The sequence below is a fragment of the Rhinatrema bivittatum genome, chromosome 17, assembly GCF_901001135.1.
Source record: "Rhinatrema bivittatum chromosome 17, aRhiBiv1.1, whole genome shotgun sequence".
NCBI classification, from domain to species: Eukaryota; Metazoa; Chordata; class Amphibia; order Gymnophiona; family Rhinatrematidae; genus Rhinatrema; species Rhinatrema bivittatum.
This window is the reverse complement of record NC_042631.1, coordinates 31,806,504-31,827,520: the sequence shown is the minus strand read 5'-3', so window position 1 is coordinate 31,827,520 and position 21,017 is coordinate 31,806,504. Positions and strand designations below refer to the sequence as shown.

Here is a 21,017-nt window from a genome sequence, read left to right as displayed (position 1 = left end):
ACCTAGCAACTTGTGCTTACCCTGGCAGTCCATCGGTCCGCCTCTTTGTGTTCTTCGCTCCTTCCAACTTCTAATTGGAATTTAGGGGGGGGGGGGGAAACTAAGGCATTCGTGGTATATCTTAATGTATGTTTATAGAGAAAGATACACCACTTTTTCCCTATATTTCCACCACATTCTGGTCAATCCTACCTTTAGCTTTTCTCACTTTACAAGATTGTCCAAAGTGCCTTCCTGCTCACCTGAACTATCCTGTATTCAGGATGGTAGCCCTGCCCCTGACAGGTTGCAGTGTGGGTGAGCTTCAGCCTAACGCATCTCCCTGCTTGGGGGTTTGGGCTAGCGATCCCATTCAGGGATTGCCTTCCATCCCCTGAAACTCTTGATGCGGTCCTGCATGATCAGCTATGTCTGGTGCTTTGGCACGTAGGGTCTGTCACAGACCTAGCCATTGTTGCTGATTACTCTTCCAAGCGTTGCTTGGGTTTCTGCCCATCATGCCTATTAGCCAAACATGGGCAGACTTCTGCAGAGACATTCTGTCCTTCGGCTATTAGTGGACTGCAGTTTCTTTCTAGGGAGTTCTTGAGCCCCAGTTGGTTTTTCAGTTGTCTTGTAACACTTAAGAAAATGGTGCGGTCTTCATCCAAGAGTCCTTCTCTTGTTTACATCTCTAGACTTTTTCTTGTATCCAGGAGGTTCTAGATCTACTGTCATTGTCCGGGTTTACTGATCCGAAACCCTGCTTGTAATGTTTTCCATGATGCGGAATATGTTTCTTGTTGGCACTCATATCAGGCACCTCTGCTATGCATTGGGGTTTTTTGTCTCAATCTTTTCTATGGTTTTCTCTTTGCAGAACCCAACTCTTTTCCTGCCTAGACCCCTTTGTGGGTCGGCTGCTTCACAGGCAAGAGGAAGAGGAGGTGCTTTCAGCAAAGCGAGGTTTCCTGCTTTGTCCTGCTCGGACAGCCTATAGCTTGGGATTCACCCATATATGAGGACTATTTTCCTGCTTGTCCTCTGAGAAAGCAGAGTTGCTTAGCTGTAACAGGTGTTCTTCAAGGACAGCAGGATGTTAGTTCTCATGAAACCCACCCGCCTCCCCATGTGAGTTAGTTTCTCCAGGTATTAGCTATTTTATGGACTGTGGATCCTAGGCGGCAGGGTGATGACTACAGCTGCACATGCTCAGTGGGGCATGCTGAAAGCTCTAGAATGTCTGAGATCAAAGTTCTGTGCCGGGCTCCATCCGATGATGTCACCCATGTGTGAGGCCTAACATCCTACTGTCCTTGGAGAACATCTGTTACAGGTAAGTAACTGCTTTCTCTGCTGATGTTGCTTTGAATCTTTGCAGGGTTTAGAGTTTGGCCTTCCTTTGGTGGTGGGCTTTTCTAGTTTTACTCATTCTAGAAGTGTCTAAATTGTTTCTGAGTTCTGTCTTTCTGTGCCTTGTCTTTCTCATTCTCTTAGCATTGTTAACCTGGTCTTGCATTTGGTGACACTGTTAATCTTTTTCTCTGAATCTGGAACCACACTTGCCATTTTAATTTCTTGTCATCATACCATGTTGGTCTAGTCCATATGCAGTCTAGTGCACGTTGTCTGTGGTATACATTAGGATGGAAGACTGGAGGAAATTCACAAGGGGACCTGTTGACATAGGAATTGTCTGTCTTGAAACACCCAATTGTTTCTTTCTCTTCTCACCCTCTTTAATTCTGAGTCTGTGTTATGTCTGCCATTTTTATTTCTCTTGCTGCAAACTTTAATTCGTCTGGATTTATTCTGATGATGGTTTTTGTCCATCTTATCTTTTTTCCTCCCCTCTCTTTAGTTAATCATGGCAGTGTTTGGGGTTTTGTGGAGGGTTTTTCTCCTGCCCTAGTCCTAGAAATGTCTAGCTCGACTTTATTGCTTTCTTTCTTTTTCTCTCAATTTCATTCAATTGAGCAGTTGCGAATTGAGAAAGAAAAGCAGAAGAAGAGCCCCCCATTGATGCTAATTGAGACCAGTGCCGTATCTCAGAATCCTGCAGGCAGGACAAGAAGGTAGGAACAGAGGAAAGGACGCGTGGTCAGGAGATGAATGAAGATAATGTTGGACCCCATGGTGTCTGGGTGAATGCGTTTGCATTCCCAGACAGATGGAAAATAAGTACTCTTTAAACTCATTGCTGGTCCAGCTTCTGCTTCAGTGAAGGGTGGTCATCCATCCAAATACTGTATCTGCAAGCATGCCTTTTCGACTCTTGTTTATCACTGTCTTCACTGTTGTCCCATACCCATTCCTGGAGCATAATGTCTCTGCAGATATTCTCTCTTTTTATCCTTTAGTCATTTGTACCATTATCCTATTAATCTAACCCGACCATCGCCTCTGCCATTAGCCTATCCCTTCTGCTTGGAGTCTGCTTTGCAGCCACCTTTTCTGCTATTCTGTCTTTTAGCCCTAAATGTACTCCACTTCTGCCTGTGTTATGCTGACCCATCTTGTGGAAGCTTGTGCTGCTCTCTTATTCCCTTTCATGAGAGTGCATCCCAGCAGCACCTCATTCATTATCCGGGTCTTCTCTGTTTAGACTTTTGAGCATTTTCTGCCATTGTGGCCCATTTCTTGGAACCTGGCGCTTGCAGCCTCTACCACTATTCCTTTTTCATAGAGACTACCTTGTTGCTACCTTTTCTGCTGTGCTGTTGTGTCTGTCTAGAACTTTGAAGACATTTTGCCTGTATCCTGTTTTATCTGTTTGGAGCATGCATTGTAGACCTCTCTTATTGTCCAAGGACAAGCAGGATGGCCCTCCTTACATTTGGGTGACAACATCAGATGGAGCCTGATATGAAAGTTTGACTTCAGAATTTCTAGAAACTTTGAACACGTTCTATTGGTTATGTGCAGCATGCTATATCTTCGTGTATCCATGCAGAGCCCCTTTTAATCTCACTTTCCCACAGAGCCTACCAGTTGTGGACTTTCTTTCCTTCTGCTAGGGACTTTTTTGCCTACTAGGAGCACAGGAATCGTTCTTCAAGGAGCCCTGTGGTCTTCTCATCCCTTTAATCACCATTAGGTGGATTTTCAAACATTTTGTAGGTTTTCTTCTTTTTCGGTGTCCACATAGTACATCAATACCAGTACGTTAAGGTGGCATTGGTCATGGTTTTTCCCCAACAGTCGTTTTGATTTCACCGTATTAATTTTTCATCTGATACCTCAGAAGAAGAATAAAGCTAAAAAGTACTCCCTCTGTGAAAGGGTCTTAGTGATGTAGTAATGTCAGCAGAAAAAGATCAAATGGTCCATCTAGTCGGCCTAGCAGGCTTCTTATGGTAATCACAGATCCCCCATGATAGATGTGCCTTTTACCAAGGGGCCAACCATGACATCAGGAGGGGGTCTCCTTTGCATGACCATTACCCCTTAAGGGCATTCATACTGGCCTGACGTCTTGGAAAAATGCTTTGGTTACTCTAAATCTGGCCCCTCAATATCTGTATCAGAGGCATTGATAACAAGGGACCTAGGAGCTGCACAGAAAACTGGCAGATGAGCATCAACATGGAGGGACCCAGGAGTTCCACTAACAACTGGCAGTGCATCAGCATTGGGAAAGCATCAATTCCCCTGATATTAAGCATCAGACAGAACTTAGAAGACAGGCCATCATCTGCCTCCTTCCACCTGAAGAGAATGAGGGGTTCAGTCTCTTTGGTACCAGCATCGTGAAGTGCCGATGACGTACATCAGGTGAAAACCAAAAATCAGTGATCTCTGTTGATATGCAGTGCTGGGAATTGGGACGTTCTGGCATCAGCCTTAGATCCCTACAAATCATCAGGGAGGAGAGCTCATCTTCTCTGCATTCCCACGAATTGCCATAGTCTCCGAGGACCCAGAAATCAGCCAAAAATACATTCTGATGTTCTAGGGAAGACATGACCTCTCCTCCTGTCCCCCATGCCATATTGGCATCAGCAATTTTTGAGGAGTAGCTGCATAAGAAGGTCCTGAATCGTAAGATGCAGAAGTCTGACGCATTGGCGTCTCTGCAAATGGAGATCCAGTCCCTGCTGGAATCCTTGTTGGCACCTGGCACAAGAACTTTTTGACACCAACAAACTTGTAAGTGCCATTGCCATGTGTACCTTTTCTTATTGGCTAGCAGATTGTATCTCCTTTTGTTATTCCAAGGCAGAGCCATGTCAGCATCAGTAGTCCACCCAGAATCATCCTCCATGAAGGAGATTGCAAGGCTGTGATGTGGAGTTCTCGCCACATATTCATATTGCACTATTGCTTGGATGGGCATTCCTGTTGCAACAGTAGGTTTGACCAGTCTGTCCTGAGGAGTATCTTTGAGGTATGGAACCCAGCTCCATCCCACCTAGGGCCTATTATTTTGGTTCAAGTCTTTCTCTATTAATAAAAAATACAAAAATATTCCGTTGCCACCAAAAATAGTTTGTCAGCACGGTTTGGGGATTTTTTTCTCCCTTTTTTTGTTTGGGGCAGCCTGTAACAGGGGATTTCTCCATGTGTGAGGACTTCCATCTTGCTTGTCCTTGAAGAAAGCAGTTACTTACCTGTAACAAGTGTTCTCTGATATCAGTCCTCACAAAACACAACATCCCTTTGGAGTTTGTTCTCCAAGTCTAAGCCAAATTATGGATTGAAGGGGCCAGTGTGGACAAATGGAGGGATAGCATGCTGGGCATACTCAAAAGTTTCCATCTGACAATGTCACCCATGTGTGAGGATTTGACATCTGCTGTTCTTGGGGAACAAATGTTACAGGTAAGTGACTCCTCTATAATCCTCTCTCCCTTCTTGGTAGTCTACATGTGTCAGCATCTTGTCTCTAAAATTGATCTGATTTTCTGTCCCAAGAGATTATTGAATTTTCTGCCTTCTGTGCATACTAACATTTCATGCATAAATTAATGGGGAGGTAGAGATTGATAGGGATGAAAAATACAGATGATATGATTTACTGACTGCCTTCTGAAGCTCTTCTGTATACAAATGGGTCATAACCAGGCTTGTCTGTGTGCAGAAGAGCATGCAGCTGACAGTTGCTTTCTTTAGTTAAAGGTTTGTTGGAAGCAAATCCCCATTTCATGTCTGTTGGCGAATTCCTTCTGATTGTATCACTAGTTGTGCATGTTCTGTGACAGGACTCCGTTCTTGTGGGTTAGCGCTGAGGAGCTCGGTGCCTCCTCACGATGTTTGAAAAGCAGTTGAAGGAACAGCCATGAAGAATGTATTTGCATGCTCACCAAGCACAGTTGACTACCTTTGCTTGGGTCTCCCAAGTCACGTGCATGTTCAGGAAGGTGGTGGTGGAATGGAAGCAGACGTTCACGAGTGGAGGAAGGGTTTCAGTGTGTTTATGGCTGTTTCTTTACCCTTTAAAGGTTTTGTTTGCCACTGGCTGCCCTAGACTGTGGGAAATATGGTAGATCCATTGCCTCCTGCACACACTTCTGCCGTTTCTTGTGTCCTTTCCCCCACATATACGTATTCCTCTATTTTGTCCTAAAACCTGGGTCACCCATAAGAAGAGGGGAGGGCATTTCTCCAGATCACCTCAATATTAAGAAGGCAGGGCAGAGAATTTTCCCTCCAGAAGCCGTCAGAGGCATGAGGAGATCTCCATCTCCTCGCCCCCTCCTGGCATCCCCCCCCATTATCTCTACCACTGGTCCTGTGGAGCAGACCAGACCCGGAGAACCTTGGTCAAGAAACTTCAGCGGAGGCCTGTTTGAGCCTTTCTGTGCTGGCAGGCCCTGCGGTGCCCTGCCCCGCCCCCTGCATTATACAGATTTCCAGGATAACAGGAAGCTGTGCGGGAGAAGGGCACTACAGGGCCTGTCAGCATGTGAGGGTCGTGCAGGTTTCCCACTGAAGTTTCTTGATTGAGTTCCTGCTGCTATAGGGTTGGCACCGCTGGCAGTCCTGGATGAAGACATGTCAGCAGGCGCTGTGCTCTGATAGCTATGGAAATCTGGCTCTGTGCCTAAATCTGGGCCTGGCTCTATTTCCTCCAACTTGCTTCTTGTCCAATTCCCCTTTTTCTCCTTAACCCCCAGTCCTTTCAAGGCTGAATGTTTCATGGCATTAATACTTAATTGTAACACTGTGAAGCAAATTTCTTACCTCACCCCTAGGCCAACTTTGACACTACAAGTAGTGCTAACTGCCCATTGGATGCCTGAGCTTGGGAAGAATTCACATTAATCTAAAGAATACCCCAACTGCCAGAGTCTGGTAGGCTTTTGGCATTTTCCCTCTTCCAGAATCGTCCTTTCTGTGTTCCTGGGGCTGGTGTGAAATTGCAGAATGACTTCCCCTCATTGGAATATGAGGACCAGCTCCATATTTCCACATCATCCACCAGCTACAGGTGTGGAACTAATTGGAGCTTTCCCTCCCTATGCATTGCTCCCAGTAGCTCAAGAGTCATGTTCTCCTCTCCCGGGCTGAGGTGGGAGATGCCACGGTCCAGTCCAGCCAGTGAAAGTAGCGCCACAGCTTGGAACGAGCATGTCGTGAGAAACATGGCGGGCAGTGCCCTGTTGGGTGGAGTGGTTTGATCACCTGGGCTGCTTTAGAACATTCATTTCCTGACTCGGTTAGAAGTGAGTCTCTCAATCACTGATTTGAGGAGATGGATATTTTCATCTCCAGTAGACTGAGAGCAAAACAAACGTTTTCCTGTGTTCGAATAAATCCAAGAAGATCTCTCATAAGTCCTAGAACCACTAAGCTTGGACTCTTGCCATCTGCCTATCAGGAAGGTTCATGTTCAGCCAATGATTGAATGGACGTTAGTTAAGAAGTGAAATTGATTTCATGTAATTTGTATGAAAATAAAGTTTCCGTTTCCCCCCTACAGAGCTACACTTCCATTTGCTGTTAGTCTTACTGAAGCTGAATATTAATTTTTCAGGCTTATTTTTTTTTTTTTAAATTAAGGTTAAAGCTGGAGGGTGGGATGTGGCAGCAGAGAAAGTGTAGGTATCCCATTCATTGGAGTGGCTGCACGTCCTCATGTTATCTTTTGACCTTCTGACTCATGATTGTACCCACGCTTCCCTTCTTGTTCAGTAAAATGACTTGTCGAGCCAGTCTGAGCCCTGTCTGCTAATGAGCTCATTAGGCTTTCAATAAATCAAGTGGGAAAGGTTACTTTATAAAAATGTATTGTCCTAGTAGCATCATGTAGAAAAATGTGTCCTTTATTCAGTTCTTGGAAAGCTTAAGATGGAATAACATAAGACAATCATCTAGAGTCCCCGACACGGGCCGTGACTCACTTACAAGCTGCATCGGGAGGGACGTCTGGAACAGTTCAGTTTTCAAGATGGCACCGCACATAACAAGTCAAAGCTGGCAATTTGTTATAATCTGTGCCATTTTGAGAATTCTTTGAATTGTTCCAGGTGTCCCTCCCCAGTGCTGCTGGTTAGCGAAACTCATCCGGTGTCGGGGCACTCACGGGGATTCTTCTGTTTCAAGCTTTCCATTAATTAAATAAAGGATACATTTTTCTATGTGATGCTATTGGGATAATGTTTTTGTAAAGTAACCTCTTTTCTACTTGATTTATTGGATTACACCCAAGGAGGGTTTGGTTTATTGGCCACATTTTTCTTTTTGAACTCATCATTAGACTTTCATCATCAGTCTGTTTGATGAAAGCAGGGAGGCTACAAAGGTGAAGCTGACATATGAGAGCCTTAGCATTTCATTCTCTCCAAAAAAAAAAAAAGGGGGGGGGGGAGGGGTTGTTTTTTTTAATTGTTTGGGGGGGGGGTTTGGTTTTTTTTTAAACAGCATGCTATAGTGGGATACAGAAGAGTTTTTTTTGGTAAAGAATTCTCATTTGTTTTCACCTTTTATTCCTGACTCAGTACTATAAGAAGCTACTCTAGTTTGACCGATCCTGGCTGTATCTTGCTGATTGGGCTGATGGCAAGAGTTGGGGCAGTGTGGTTTCCTTCAAATGAAGTTCTAAAGCCCCCTAAGTTACAGAGCACACGTGTGTGCGTTTGTCTTGTGTGCGACACTTAAAGCTGACAGCTGGCCCTGTGGCCCTTCACGCCTTGCACTAACGCCACGCACCTCGGCCAATCCCCTTGTTCAATTAGGAGTTCTATTTCTCGTATGAGCAGCAAAGAGAAAATCTCCCTCCATGACAAGGAACGGAAAACACTGGAGACGCTGGAACCTGTGGCTCTGGAACGGTTGAATGACGAAGAGGAGGAGGCAAAGAAGGAGGAATCCAGCAGCTCAAGCTCTGAGGAGGAAGAGGAGGCGTCGGAATCGGAGTCCGAGGCTGAATCGGGTAAACGGGAAATTAATGACTCTCGTTCAGGTTTTCCCCATCCCTCAATACCTGATGAGAATTCTTTGATTATAGAACCCAACCCTAATAAGAGTTCTTGGGGGTACAGCACCTGATAATACTCTTGAGACTGCTTTATTTTCTGCATTTTATACTATGGTCCATTTTTCATGCAGTAGAGACAGTAATTCAATGAGCACACTTCCTGCAGTGAATCACAATCTGATTAAACACTTGTCAGTTCTGGGATCTCTTGTGCCATCGTGCACTAGATATATGCATCTACCACTGCTGGGGAATAGGGATTCATTGAAAGTTAGAATATTATGGTTAGGATGAAGGGAGAAGTGGGAAGAGAAGCAGAATTCCATTAAATGTTTCCTTGTTGCAGAGAAAGTAAAAACTCGGGAGAGGCTTAATAATATGAACAACAAGCTGAACAGTACATCTGTCTCTGCTCCTTCCACAACCAACACCACCAGCACCTCCACTACCTCCAATAGAAGGGTAAGGGCTTTATCTTTCTTAACTCTGCCTAAAATATTTCATATATAGAATGATCTGATCTTGATTTTCTGCCTTCTTATTTAATGCTATTGGTTGTCTCTGCTGGTTTGTAGAGTGGTGGGAGTTTTGTGTGTCATTTCTGCCTTCTGTTGAAGGAATGATGCACACTCTTGGCTGAAGGATGCCAATGAGGTTGCGCCCTCTGGGTGAGAGTTGGTTTTAGAGTTGTGTCTGCTCTGTCTGAGGTGGTGCTGGTGGAAGGTCTGGCGTCTGAGATGGTTTGAAGGCATTCTGTGTGTTAAATTATGACAGGCTATTACTAAAATTCTGTTACGTTTGAGCAAAATGGTGCTACTGTAGAGTACAACATGTTTGAAAGAAGTGACTGATTCCATTCACACTTGGTTTTACTCATTTGGTTAAAGTGAAGACCTTGGGACATGTGACTTCTCTGGGTGAAGCAAGACTGCTGGAGTTTTTGGTTGCAAGATGGTGTTCAAAGGATTGCAGGATCCCTTGATGATATCTGTGGTTGAAACCAGGTGCAAGTCAAGGTAGAGCAGATAGGAAATGACTGGGTTCTAAGAAGTCACTATTTAAAGGGATCTAACTGGCCAAGGAAAGGGACTTAGTTTGCTAAATCAAGGCTGGCATTGCTAGCATTGTTGTCAGAGCCAGAAGAATGGAAAAGTAAATCCTCCTGCTGGTTTGTAATGGTAACTCTTCAGGCTTCTTGGAGGGGCTGTTGGCCACCCCATGAAGCATTTTCTGTCTTTGGTTTATTGTATTTGAAGCAGCAGGGACTGGCCCCAGGCAGCTTTAATTTAGGGCTGGGAAGGAGAGGGATCCCAGAGATGGAACGGATCAGTCCCCCTCCCCTTGGCTTAGCTTTACCTTTTGTGCCTGGAGGAAGGGGGGGATCCCAAGGGGGGGGGGGAGAAGGAGGGCTTTTAGCCCCCTCATGCCACTTTTACTTCGGTACCAGGAGGGAAAGGGGATCCTATGGGGGGAGGGGGCTGGTCCCCACACCCACCACATTTCAGGCAGAAGGGAGGGGGGGGGCATTGAGATCGCAGAACTTTGTTTTATTTATTTATTTATTTTTTAGTGAAAGAAGACTTGGCCAGGGAACCCACCTGCACTAAATCTGGCTGGTCAAAATCTGACCTGCTGTATTTAGGTGAATATTCAGCTGAAAACCTAGCCATTTACACTCAGCTGAATGTTTACCTCAAGGCAAACGGCCAAAATGAGCCAGTTATGTGATCCACTCGGCAGGTCTTTGAGTATTGGCCTCTACGTTTCCAAAGGCCTCGCAAGAAAAAGTTAGCACTGAGCATCTTAACCGAAGTCAAGAAATGTTTCTTGCATTCCCATTGTTGCCCATATCATTGACACTCACAGTTCAGTGTTATCTGCTTGCAAGGGAGATTGTATAAAACATCTAAAATGATTCTGTAAATTGTCTCATATCAGAGCTTTTATTGTCTGGAAAAGCCTGATTATTACATGGCTGCATAAATACTCTGCCTGAAAGTAGGAAGTCGCTTGAAACAGTGTGCGGCCCTCAGTGTGGTTATTACACATTGGAGAATTTGATGATAAAATCTTAAAAATCGAATAAAGCTAGTCCTGGTTGAAAAAGAGGTTAGAATACAGCTTGCTGTCGCACAAACAAGAGATGTGTTATGCTGGGTTAGACTGAAGTTGCATTGGTGGCCAGTCTAAGCCACTAGGAAGTAGCTGGCAGGTCCCAAAGAGTGGGTCCATTTCTCGTTGCTCGCCACCAGGGATGAATGGTGGCTTCCCCAAGAGTACTTGGCTAATAATGGTTTATGGACTTTTCTTCCAAACCTCTTTTTAAAACCCAGCTGTGCTTACATGCCTTGTCCAAATCCTCCTGCAATAAATGTCTCAGCTTGATTGTGTGTTGAGTGACACAATACTTTCTCCAGTTTGGTTTAAATCTGTCTTTTACTTTCATGGAGTGTTCCTTAGTCTCTTAGCATTATTGGAAAGGGTAAATAATGTATTTACCTGTTCTGCTTCACTCTTGATTTTCTAACCATATTCCCTTTATTGTTTAGTCTTCCGTCGTAAGGGAATGGTTCCAGTCCCTGTATCATTTTTGAATTTTGGGCAACCAGAGTTGTACAAAATACTTAAGATGCGGTTGTACCATGGTTGGATACAGAAGTATTATGATAGTCCCCATTTAATTTTCCATTCCTTTTATCTCATTCATAATATTTTATTTGCTTTTTTGACCTTTGCTATAGACTGAGCTAAGGATTTCAACACATTTGTCCACAGTGGCTCCAAGATCCTTTTCCTGGGTGGTTACTCCTTGATCAGAACCCAGTATTTTGTACCTATAGTTATATGTGCCTCACATTGCATTTATCCTCATTTAAATTTCATCTGCCATTTAGTTGCTCTGTTCCTTAATCTTGTAAATTCATTCTGCAGTTCCTTGCAATCTATTCATGTTTAAGCAACTTCTAAATAATTTTGTCTCATCTACAAATTTGATCACCTTGCATTCCTCCATTTTCCAGATCATTTATGGATATGTTAAATGGCACTGGTCTCAGTACAGATCCCTGGGGCACTCTACTCTTCAGCCATTTAGTTCTCCTGTTTCCTTTCTTTTAATTAGTTACAATCCACAATAAAACTCTGCCTCCTAACACCAGCAACTTAAATGACAAATCTTGATTTTCTAGAGTGTAGCCAGATGGACTCAGGACCAATGGGTTACGCTCCCCTGCCAGCAGATAGCGATGGAGTCAGATTTCAAAGCTGACGTCACCCTACATACATCCCTGTAGTGACCTCAGCCGTCCAGTAATCTCTGTCTCTAGCAGATGGTGGACGTACTTCTCCCTGTGAAGGATTGCTGTACTTTTTGAAAGGAGAGATTTTGCATCTAAATTGGAGTAAAAAATCGAGCCCCACTCTCCTGAGGTGATACCTAAAGGTCCCTCCTTCAGTTGAGAATTCCTGAAGTGATTTTCGAGATCGCTCAGAGACGTGCCTTAGTCCGGTAGCCGGACATGGACTTGCTGCTTCTGCAGCCGAAAGGCAGTGGGTGCAGAAGCCAAGCATGGCGGTGACAGCCAAAGCCCTCTCCCCCCGCAGCCAGAGACTGTCTCTGTACTCAGCCAGTAAGCGCTGAGCACAGATAAGTTAAAAAAAAAAAAAAAAAATCTACCTCCCAGTCACAGACAATTAGAGGAGTTTTGGTAAGACTTCCTCCGGTTTCTGTGCTAGACGTGCCGTGCCGATGATGCTCCCTATCCTGTTGGGGTAAGGGGCAGTGGGCATCCGAGAGGGTTGAGCGCGCCCCCCCCCCCCCCAAGGGGCTAGGCCCTGTTTTGGGCTTGGTTGGCACACCACATGGTAGTCCGCGGCGGAACCATCTTGCGCGCGTCTTTGTGCGTGCCGTATTGCCCTCCATAGAACATCAGTAGGCGCAGTGCGTTGGCTCTGCACATGCTCCGCGTGCATAACATCAATCGCATACATACGCGCACATCCTACTAAGCACAGAATACAGGAAAAACTGGGTGCATAGGCTGTTCTTGCGCCTCACCGCATCCCGCCTAGGCGCTCGAAATCTGTGCATATACATTTTTAAGCACAAGCCGTTAGGACGCACAGTTACTGCCACCAATAACACCGGCAGCCAAGAAACATAAGCACCTTTCTCTTTACGCTGCTTGTCATATTAGGGCTTCACAATCTAACCTGGATTCCAACTTATGTTAGCACTGTGAGGAAGCCCAAGGAGAGCTGGCCTCTCTGGACTTTGAGCCAGGCTCCTCCCATTCAGAGGAAAGGTTAGCCACAGCCTTAACTGGAAGTTAAGGCTGAGTACTCCCTTGACTGGGTCATCCATGGGAGAGGGAAATTCAGTGGCTCCTACCCCAGTTCCTCGGGGGCTAGACATGGGCCTGGCTGCCTTCTCTTGGGTGAAATTTTTCCAGGGTCTACAAGCCTTCATACAGGCATAGTCTACTATCTTGCTTGCTCCTATCTGGATGGAACCTCAGCTGGTAAGCCCTCCCTCTCCCGATCCTATTGGCAGACCTCGAGGCATGCCTCGCCTTATCAAGGGCATCTCTGGTAGGGACCCAGATGGCTCAGATGAAGAGGACGATTCAGATCCCTTGGAAGAAGGAGAAATTCCCCCTGGGCTGGAACCGTATCGTACTATGTCACAATTTTTTCATAGAGACAAATTGCCGGCCTTGGTTTCCCAGACCCTGAAGACGCTGGGAGTCCCTGAGACTGATTCTATGATGTAACCAAAGAAGAATCCCATTTTGATCTCTCTAGGGAAAGCCTCTTGCTACTTCTAGTACTGGAAGCCATCCAAGAGTTAATTGACCTGGAATAGGATGCCCCGGAAGCAAGGTTTAAAGGGGGTCGAGCGTTAGAAACTCTATACCTACTGGATCCAGCAGTGAGAGAGTGTTTGCGTTTCCTTAAAGTGGATAGGTCTGTGCCGTCTCTAAGCGAACAACTATCCCAGTGGAGGAAGGAGCGGACTTAAAGGATGCACATGATGGATGGAGTCCATCCTTAAACAAGCCTTTGACGCAGTAGCAATGACTTTGCAGATTGCTTCTTGTTGTGCCCTGGTAGCTCATACATGCCTACTCCTCTCTCAGGAGATGGCTAACTTGGGGGTGAATTCCAGAGCAGTTATGGAACCTGTTGCCACCTTTTTAGCAGACGCGGGCTTGGAACTAGTCCGTACTTCGGCCAGAGGCATGGCCTCAGTGGTGGTGGCCAGAAGACAGCTATGGCTGCGGAATTGGTCAGCAGAGGCAACCTCCAAGGCCAATCTTACAGAGTTGCCCTTTAAAGGATCATTCCTTTTCAGAAGCAAGATGGAAACGCTGGCCAGTAAATGGGGTAAATCTCCAGGCCCCCAGCTACCGTAAGATAAGAGGAAGCAGTTACAGCACCCCTTGCCTATGAGAAGCCGATCCAGGGGCTCCCAATGTTTTTGCCCCTACAGAAGCTCAACATTTCAGAGGTCTTAGCCCTTTGGGAAGTCTCAATCCTTTCGTAGTCGACAGCCCAAGAGAGGGGGACAGGCTGAGTTTCAGATTTGCCCCGAATCCCCCAATGAAATTTTGCCGACCCACCTTCAGAATGGGGTCAACTGTCAACTGGGGGTCAACTGTCCCTCTTCTACCAGTGGTGGGTCAAGATCACTTTGGACAAATGGGTACTGGAAGTCATATGAGAAGGATATGTGTTGGAATTTCACAGCACTCCTCAGGACGTATTCATGATGTCTCCTTGCCACTCCCAGCACAAGAAGCAGGCAGTGGAGATTACTCTTTTTTTTTTTTTTTCATATTTTCTTTATTAACATTTTGTATTATTAAGTGCACCACATAGAAAAAGACAAGCACTAAGTCATATAAAATAACCTGCACAATCCCACGCCGTTTCCCACCCTTCCCTTAAATAAAGACACATTGGCGTAAAGACTACAATTATGTGGTCTGTATTCTCAATTGGAGATTACTCTTTTAAGGCTCCTTAGGATGAGGTCTATAATCCCAGTACCTGCACCCCAGGAAAATATGGAGCGTTATTCCATCTATTTCATCATACCCAAGAAGGAAGGGTCCTTTCGCCCTATCCTGGATCTCAAGAGTATCGACCAACATCTATGAGTGAATAATTTCTGCATGGAAACCTTGCGCTCCGTGATAATGGCCGTACAATTGGAAGAGTTCTTAATCTCCCTGGACCTGTCCAAGGCTTACCTACATATTCCAATCCGTCAAGAACACCATCGTTTCCTACACTTTGTGGTACTGGGTCGCCATTATCACTTCCGGGCACTGTCCTTTGGCCTAGCCACCGCCCCCAGAACATTTTCCAAGATTATGGTGGTCGTAGTGGCAGCATTGAGAAAAGAGGGAATCCTGGTGCACCCGTACTTGGACGACTGGTTGATCCGGGACAACCCCGTGGAAGAAAGTCGCCAGGTGACCTCCTTGCTTCAGGAACTCAGTTGGGTAGTAAACCTGGACAAGAGTAGTCTCAAGCCTTCCCAGTCTTTAGAATATCTGAGAGTCCAGTTTGACACCAAGCAGGGCAAGGTCTTCCTTCCGACCACGTGGATAAGGAATTTGATGCACCAGGAGCATCAGTTGATGAGCACGATATGCCTGACAGTGTGGAGCTATCTTCAAGTTCTTGGTTTGATGGCGGCAACCCTGGAAGTGGTGCCATGGGCGAGGGTTCATATGCAACCACTTCAATGCTCACTGCTGTCATGTTGGAACCCACAGTCTCAAGACTATTTGATTGATGGGTGTATGCTCGTGACTTCAGGAAGCTCATCTTAGCAGGGGTATGCCCCTGGCCTCACCGAACTGGCTGGTCCTCATGACAGACGCGAGTCTCTGGGAACTGTCGGCCCAGAGATGTTGGATCGAAGAAGAGGCTCTCTGGAACATCAACCACCTAGAAGCCCAGGCAGTCAGATTGGCATGTCTACAATTCAGCCACAGGCTCCAGGGTCAAGCGGCCCACATGTCAGACAACGCAACGACGGTAGCCTACATCAATCACTAGGGTGGAACCAAGAACCAGCAAGTGTCACAGGAGATAGACCTTCTTATGGAATGGGTGAAATACATCTACGGATGATCTCACAATGCGAAGGTTCCCTGATTCTTCAATCGCAGAAGAGATCCATGGTCCCTGGGGATTGACGCTCTCATTCAGACCTGGCCAGAAGAAGAGTTGCTGTACGCTTTCCCTCAGTGGCCCCTGCTGGGCAGGGTCATTCACAGGCGAGCACCACATGGGATTAGTCCTGCTAATAGCGCCAGACTGGCCTAGACATCCATGGTATGCGGACATGTGGAGACTCCTGGTGGAGACCTCCTGTGCCTCCCACCGCACAGGGACCTGCTATAGCAGGGACTGGTCCTTCACGAGGATCCGACTCGATTCTGTCTTACTGTCTGGCCCTTGAGAGGGCTCGCCTGATGAAACAAGATTATTCTGTAGCAGTAATTGCCACCTTACTCCGTGCTTGGAAGTTCTCTACATCTCTAGCGTATGTGTGGGTCTGGAGAGTATTTGAGGCCTGGTGCGAGGAACGCGGTCCCCACCCCTGGCAGTCAAAATCCCACTTATTCTGGAAATTTTGCAGGACAGCTTGCATAAAGGTTTAGCCCTTAACTCTTTGAAGGTACAGGTAGTAGCTTTCTCCTGTTTCAGGGGTGAGGGGAATGGAACCTTCCTGTCGGCTTATTTGGACATGGCCTGTTTTCTGAAGGGAGTAAAGCACCTTCAACCTCCCTAACTTGCTGGTTCCCTTGTGGAATCTTAATTTAGTACTTGATTTTTTGGCAGGTCCTTCCTTTCGGCCGCTACGCAGTCTTTCCTTGCATTTAATAACCTTGAAAACTGTGTTCCTGGTGGCTATATGCTCAGCATGTTGCATCTCTGAACTGCAGGCATTGTCGTGCCAGGAACCATTCCTCAAGATGACTCCAGGAACGTTACTGCTTCGTACCATTCCATCCTTCTTGCCCAAGGTAGCCTTGGAGTTTCATTTTAATCGGTCCATTTTGTTATCATCCTTACATAAGGACAAGGAGGATTATTCATCATTTGAAGGTCAGTAGACTTTTGGTGCGGTATCTGGAAGTTTCAGAACTGGTCCAAAAGACGGACCGCTTCTTTGTCCTTCACAGTGGAGCCAGCTTTACGGTTACGGAGGTGGTCACAGAAGCCTATGTGGAGGCAGGAAAGCCATTACCTTCTCAGCTTAAAGCTCATTCCACTAGGGCTCATGTGGTCTCATGGGCGGAGGTTAGATTGCTGTCTCCCGTCGATATCTGCCAAGCAGCAATGTGATCCTCCTTGCACACCTTCTCCAGGTTCTATCTCCTGGACATTCAGGCCCAAGAGGACACAGCCTTTGCAAGGGCTGTGTTAACCAGATTGCGGGCAACCTCCCGCCTCAATCGGGAGTAGTTTTTGTACATACCATTGGTCCTGAGTCCATCTGACTTCACACTAGGAAATGGAGAAATTACTTACCTGATAATTTTGTTTTCCTTAGTGTAGACAGATGGGACTCAGCATCCCGCCCTCGGTTGCTCAAAAACGGCACCATGGGTCCTCCCGGAGAGTGGGCCTCGAATCCAAGAGATCACGGGTAAGTGTTCATCCAGTCCTTAGATGAGGGCACCTATATTTTTACTGGGGTTTAGCGTTTGGTTGAGTATAGTTTTGGTTATCCATTTTTAATCATATTTTTAATCGTTTTTTTCACTAATAAGTCCACAGTGGCTTTTGAAGAGAATACTGGAGGGCTGAGGTCACTGCAGGAGTATATATAGGGTGACATCAGCTTTGAAATCTGACTCCATCTCCATCTGCTGGCAGGGGAGCATAACCCATTGATCCTGAATCCATCTGTCTACACTAAGGAAAACAAAATTATCAGGTAATTTCTCCAGTAATATTGATATAACATTTAAATGGGCCTTATATTTATTCCTTTGGGTCTGGCTCATCCAAATGTCCCTTATATTCATCCTCTTATCTTAGAATAATAGAGTATGAGCCTAAAGAAGAGGCATCTCTGTTTGAAAATATCCTTAATTAATTTTTCCATTAATTTTATTTCTACAGCATGGAGTGATAAGTGTGGACACATCTTTCAGGTCTGTGTATGTACAGTCTGATGTGCACCTCCTTTCAGAATATATAAGAAAACAGTTTTTATGTCACAATGTTAGTTAACTTTGTTTTATATCACATGCATTAACTTATTTTGCATGATGGAAATAATTGTTAAAAAAAAAAAAAAAAAAAAAAATTAGTTGATGTCATAAGAACCTAAATGCCATGCTGGGACAGACCAAGATTCATTGAATCCAGCATTCAGTCTCCAGCAGTGGCCAGTCCAGGTCACAAGTACCCATTATATCCCAATAATGGATTTATTTCTTGTATCACATCCCTAGGGCAAAGCGCTTGCCCAAGTCTACCTGGCTAATAACTGTTTATGGACAGGAACTTGTCCAGTCCTCTTGAGCATTACTATGTTTGATGGCCCTGACCATGCCCTCCAGCAACAGATTGCATAGTTTGATTTATTTATTTGATTTATTTATTTAAAGGCACTTATTACCCGCCCTTTCTACGTTCAGAGCGGGGTACAATGTGGATCTCAAGGAGTTGAGATCAGATATGACAAGGAGTCATTGGAGAGGGGAGTAGAAGGTTACGTAGCATCCCCTGTCGGGAAACAGGTTAAGGGTAGTCCGTTGTCATCTTGGTTTGGGAATGCTCTTTTTAGGGCTTTTTTGAAGAGTGTTCTTTCTCTGAGACATCGTATTGTCTTTGGTAGGCTGTTCCATAGGAATGGTCCAACAGAGAAGAAAGTGCGTTCTCTGGTTTCACTCACTAGGTGTGTGTGTTTTGCAGGTGGAGCATCTAGTAGCATCTGGTTAGATGATCTTAGCTTTCTGGTGGGGATGTGGATTTTTATTGTTGAGGAGAGCCATGGGTAGTTTAAGTTGTGAATCGAGGAGTGAATGATCATTGCCAGCTTATATTGTATTTGGAAAGAGATAGGGAGCCAGTGTAGAGATTGTAGAATAGGAGAGATGTGCTCTTGTATGCGTGTGCTGGTAAGGAGTCTTGCTGCCGTGTTTTGGATAATCTGTAGTGGACGGGTGGCGTATAGGGATAGGCCTGTCAGGTGATAGTTGCAGTATTCTATCCCTGAGAATAGTAGGAATTGGAGGACCGACCTGAAATCAGAGTATTCGAGGAAAGGTTAGAGATTGTATAGTAAGTGCAGTCTGTAGAAGGAGGAGTTGGTGATATTTCTTGTATAGTTACGCATGGAGAGGGAGGGGTCAATAGTGACTCCTAAATTCCATACACTGTGGGCGATGGGGATGATGGGATGGGTATCAAAAGTGATATGGTTGGGAATACTGATGACTGGATGGCGTGATAGAATGATGATTTCTGTTTTGGATGTGTTGAGCACTAATGTATTACAGTGTAGCCATTTTTGGATCGTTGTAAGGCAGTTGTTGAGGAAAGATTCAGTCAGGGCCCATGTTTCCTTGAGTGGGAAAAAGAATTGAATATCGTGCACATAGATTTTGTAGTGTACTCCAAGGTTGTCGAAGGTGTGGCTTAGTACACTAAGTAAAAAAATATTTCCTATTATTTGTTTTAAATCTGCTGGTTACTAGTTTCATGAAATCCTACTGTTTGAAAAGGTAAATAACCATTCCTTATTTACCCATTCCACCCCACTCATGATTTTATAAATTTCAATCATATTCCCTCTCAGTTGTCATTTTTCCAAGCTAAAGGACACTAATCTAGTTAGCCTTTCTCCATAAAGGAGCTTTTTCATCCCCTCTATCATTTTCATCACCCTTATTTGTACTTTTCCTATGTCTGCTATGTCTTTTTTGAGATGGGGAGACCAGAACTGCACACAATACTTGGTGCGGTCGCACCATAGATCTATACGAATGCATTATGAGTTTTATTCTCTATTCATTTCCAAATAATTCCTAACATTCTATTAGCCTTTTTGACCACTGTTGCACACTGAACCAAAGATGTCAAGGTACTGTCCCCAAGGACTCCGACGTGTGTTTTCTGGGTGGTGACTCCTAACACAGAACTCAGCATCGTGTACTTGTAGTGGGGATTATTTTTCTCTGCGTTCATTATTTTGCACTTGTCCACATTAAATTGCATCTGCAATTTAGAAACTGTCTCCTAGTCTCACAAGATCCTTCTGCAGTTCTTCACAGTCAGTTGCCATTTTAACAATTCAAAACAATTTTGAGTCACCTCCCTCGTTGTTCCTTTCTCCAGATCATTTATGAATACGCTAAATAACACAAGTCCCAATACTGACCCCTGGGGCACTCCACTAATGACTTTTCTCCATTCGGAAAACTGACCATTTAGTCCTACCCTCTACTTCCTGTCTTTCATTCAGTTACAAATCCACAATATGACACTGCCTCTGACCCTTGACCTCTCAATTTCCTGAGGAGTCTTTCATGAGGGACTTTGTCAAATGCCTTCTGAAAATCCACATACTCAGGACTAACTTTATACCGTTCTTGATGAGCTGACACTCCCTTAAGTCAGAACAGAATGAGCAAAAATGACATTTGCCAGAAAATAGAAGTGAATCATAAAATGCATTCTAGTGATAGTTTGAAGGGAAATTGAGGTGGTGGTTGATGTGTTGAGGTGATCAGAAGGGACATACTGTGCAGATTTATGGTTCATATTGTGCTAAGAAACCCAGGTCTCTTGAGTCCTTTTTTTTTGGTCTGTTCCAAAGTGTCTGCTCATGTTAAATTCAGTAGTCTTAGGTTCCTGGATTGTTTTGAACTTCCCTTTTAAGAATCCTGGTCATAAGGGAATTGATGCAGTGAACTATTCCTGAAAAGTCTTCCCCCCACAGGAATGTCACATTGGTCTACTCTGAGGAGTTGGATCTTGTGTCTGTGCGAGTTGATGCTTGCCTTTGAAATCCATCATCCTCCATCTCGAGAAACCTACTTATCTAAGAACGTTTGCAATGAATATGCCACTTCCTTTTAAGATAAAATCAGTAGGTTGAAAATGCAATTCCCCACCTGTTCACCAACAAAAGAACCTAAAGAAACGCATGGTCTGGCAAAATGGACTGAATTTGACAGAGTAACTAAGCTTGAAATTATTCAAATCATTACAAAAAATGAAACCTGCTATTCACCCATGTGACCCAATTCCAGCCAGTTCTTTGAACAAATACACAGCATATTCACTCTGATCATCACAACCATAATCAATCATTCACTCACAGTAGGATTGGTTCCAGATGGGGCAAAACAAGCTGTGATAAAATCAATCCTAAAAAATAAAACTGGTAGAATTGATGATTGGGACAACTATCATCCAATATCCAATATACCTTTTCTCGCAAACGTTTTTGAAAAAGCAGAGTTATCTCAACTGGTAAACTATTTGGAAGACAGTGATATTCTGTACTTTAACCAATTTAGATTTAAGAAAAATCGCTCAACTGAGGCTTTACTCATCTCTTTAATGGACTCTGATCTAT

The 21,017-nt window shown here is 44.8% G+C and overlaps 1 protein-coding gene across 4 annotated transcripts in view; it reads left to right on the top strand.

Moving 5' to 3' along the window:
• The window catches only part of LOC115079057 (protein phosphatase 1 regulatory subunit 12A-like), a 120,863-nt gene that overhangs the window by 51,718 nt on the left and 48,128 nt on the right, over window positions 1-21,017 (top strand). For 3 of the 4 annotated variants that reach the window (XM_029582061.1, XM_029582060.1, XM_029582064.1), the window contains exons 7-9: window positions 1,960-2,054; window positions 8,157-8,353; window positions 8,745-8,860. In XM_029582061.1, coding sequence (XP_029437921.1) covers window positions 1,960-2,054; window positions 8,157-8,353; window positions 8,745-8,860 — 408 coding nt within the window. The remainder of the gene's footprint in view (window positions 1-1,959; window positions 2,055-8,156; window positions 8,354-8,744; window positions 8,861-21,017) is intronic. The other variant, XM_029582063.1, reaches the window with a different exon arrangement.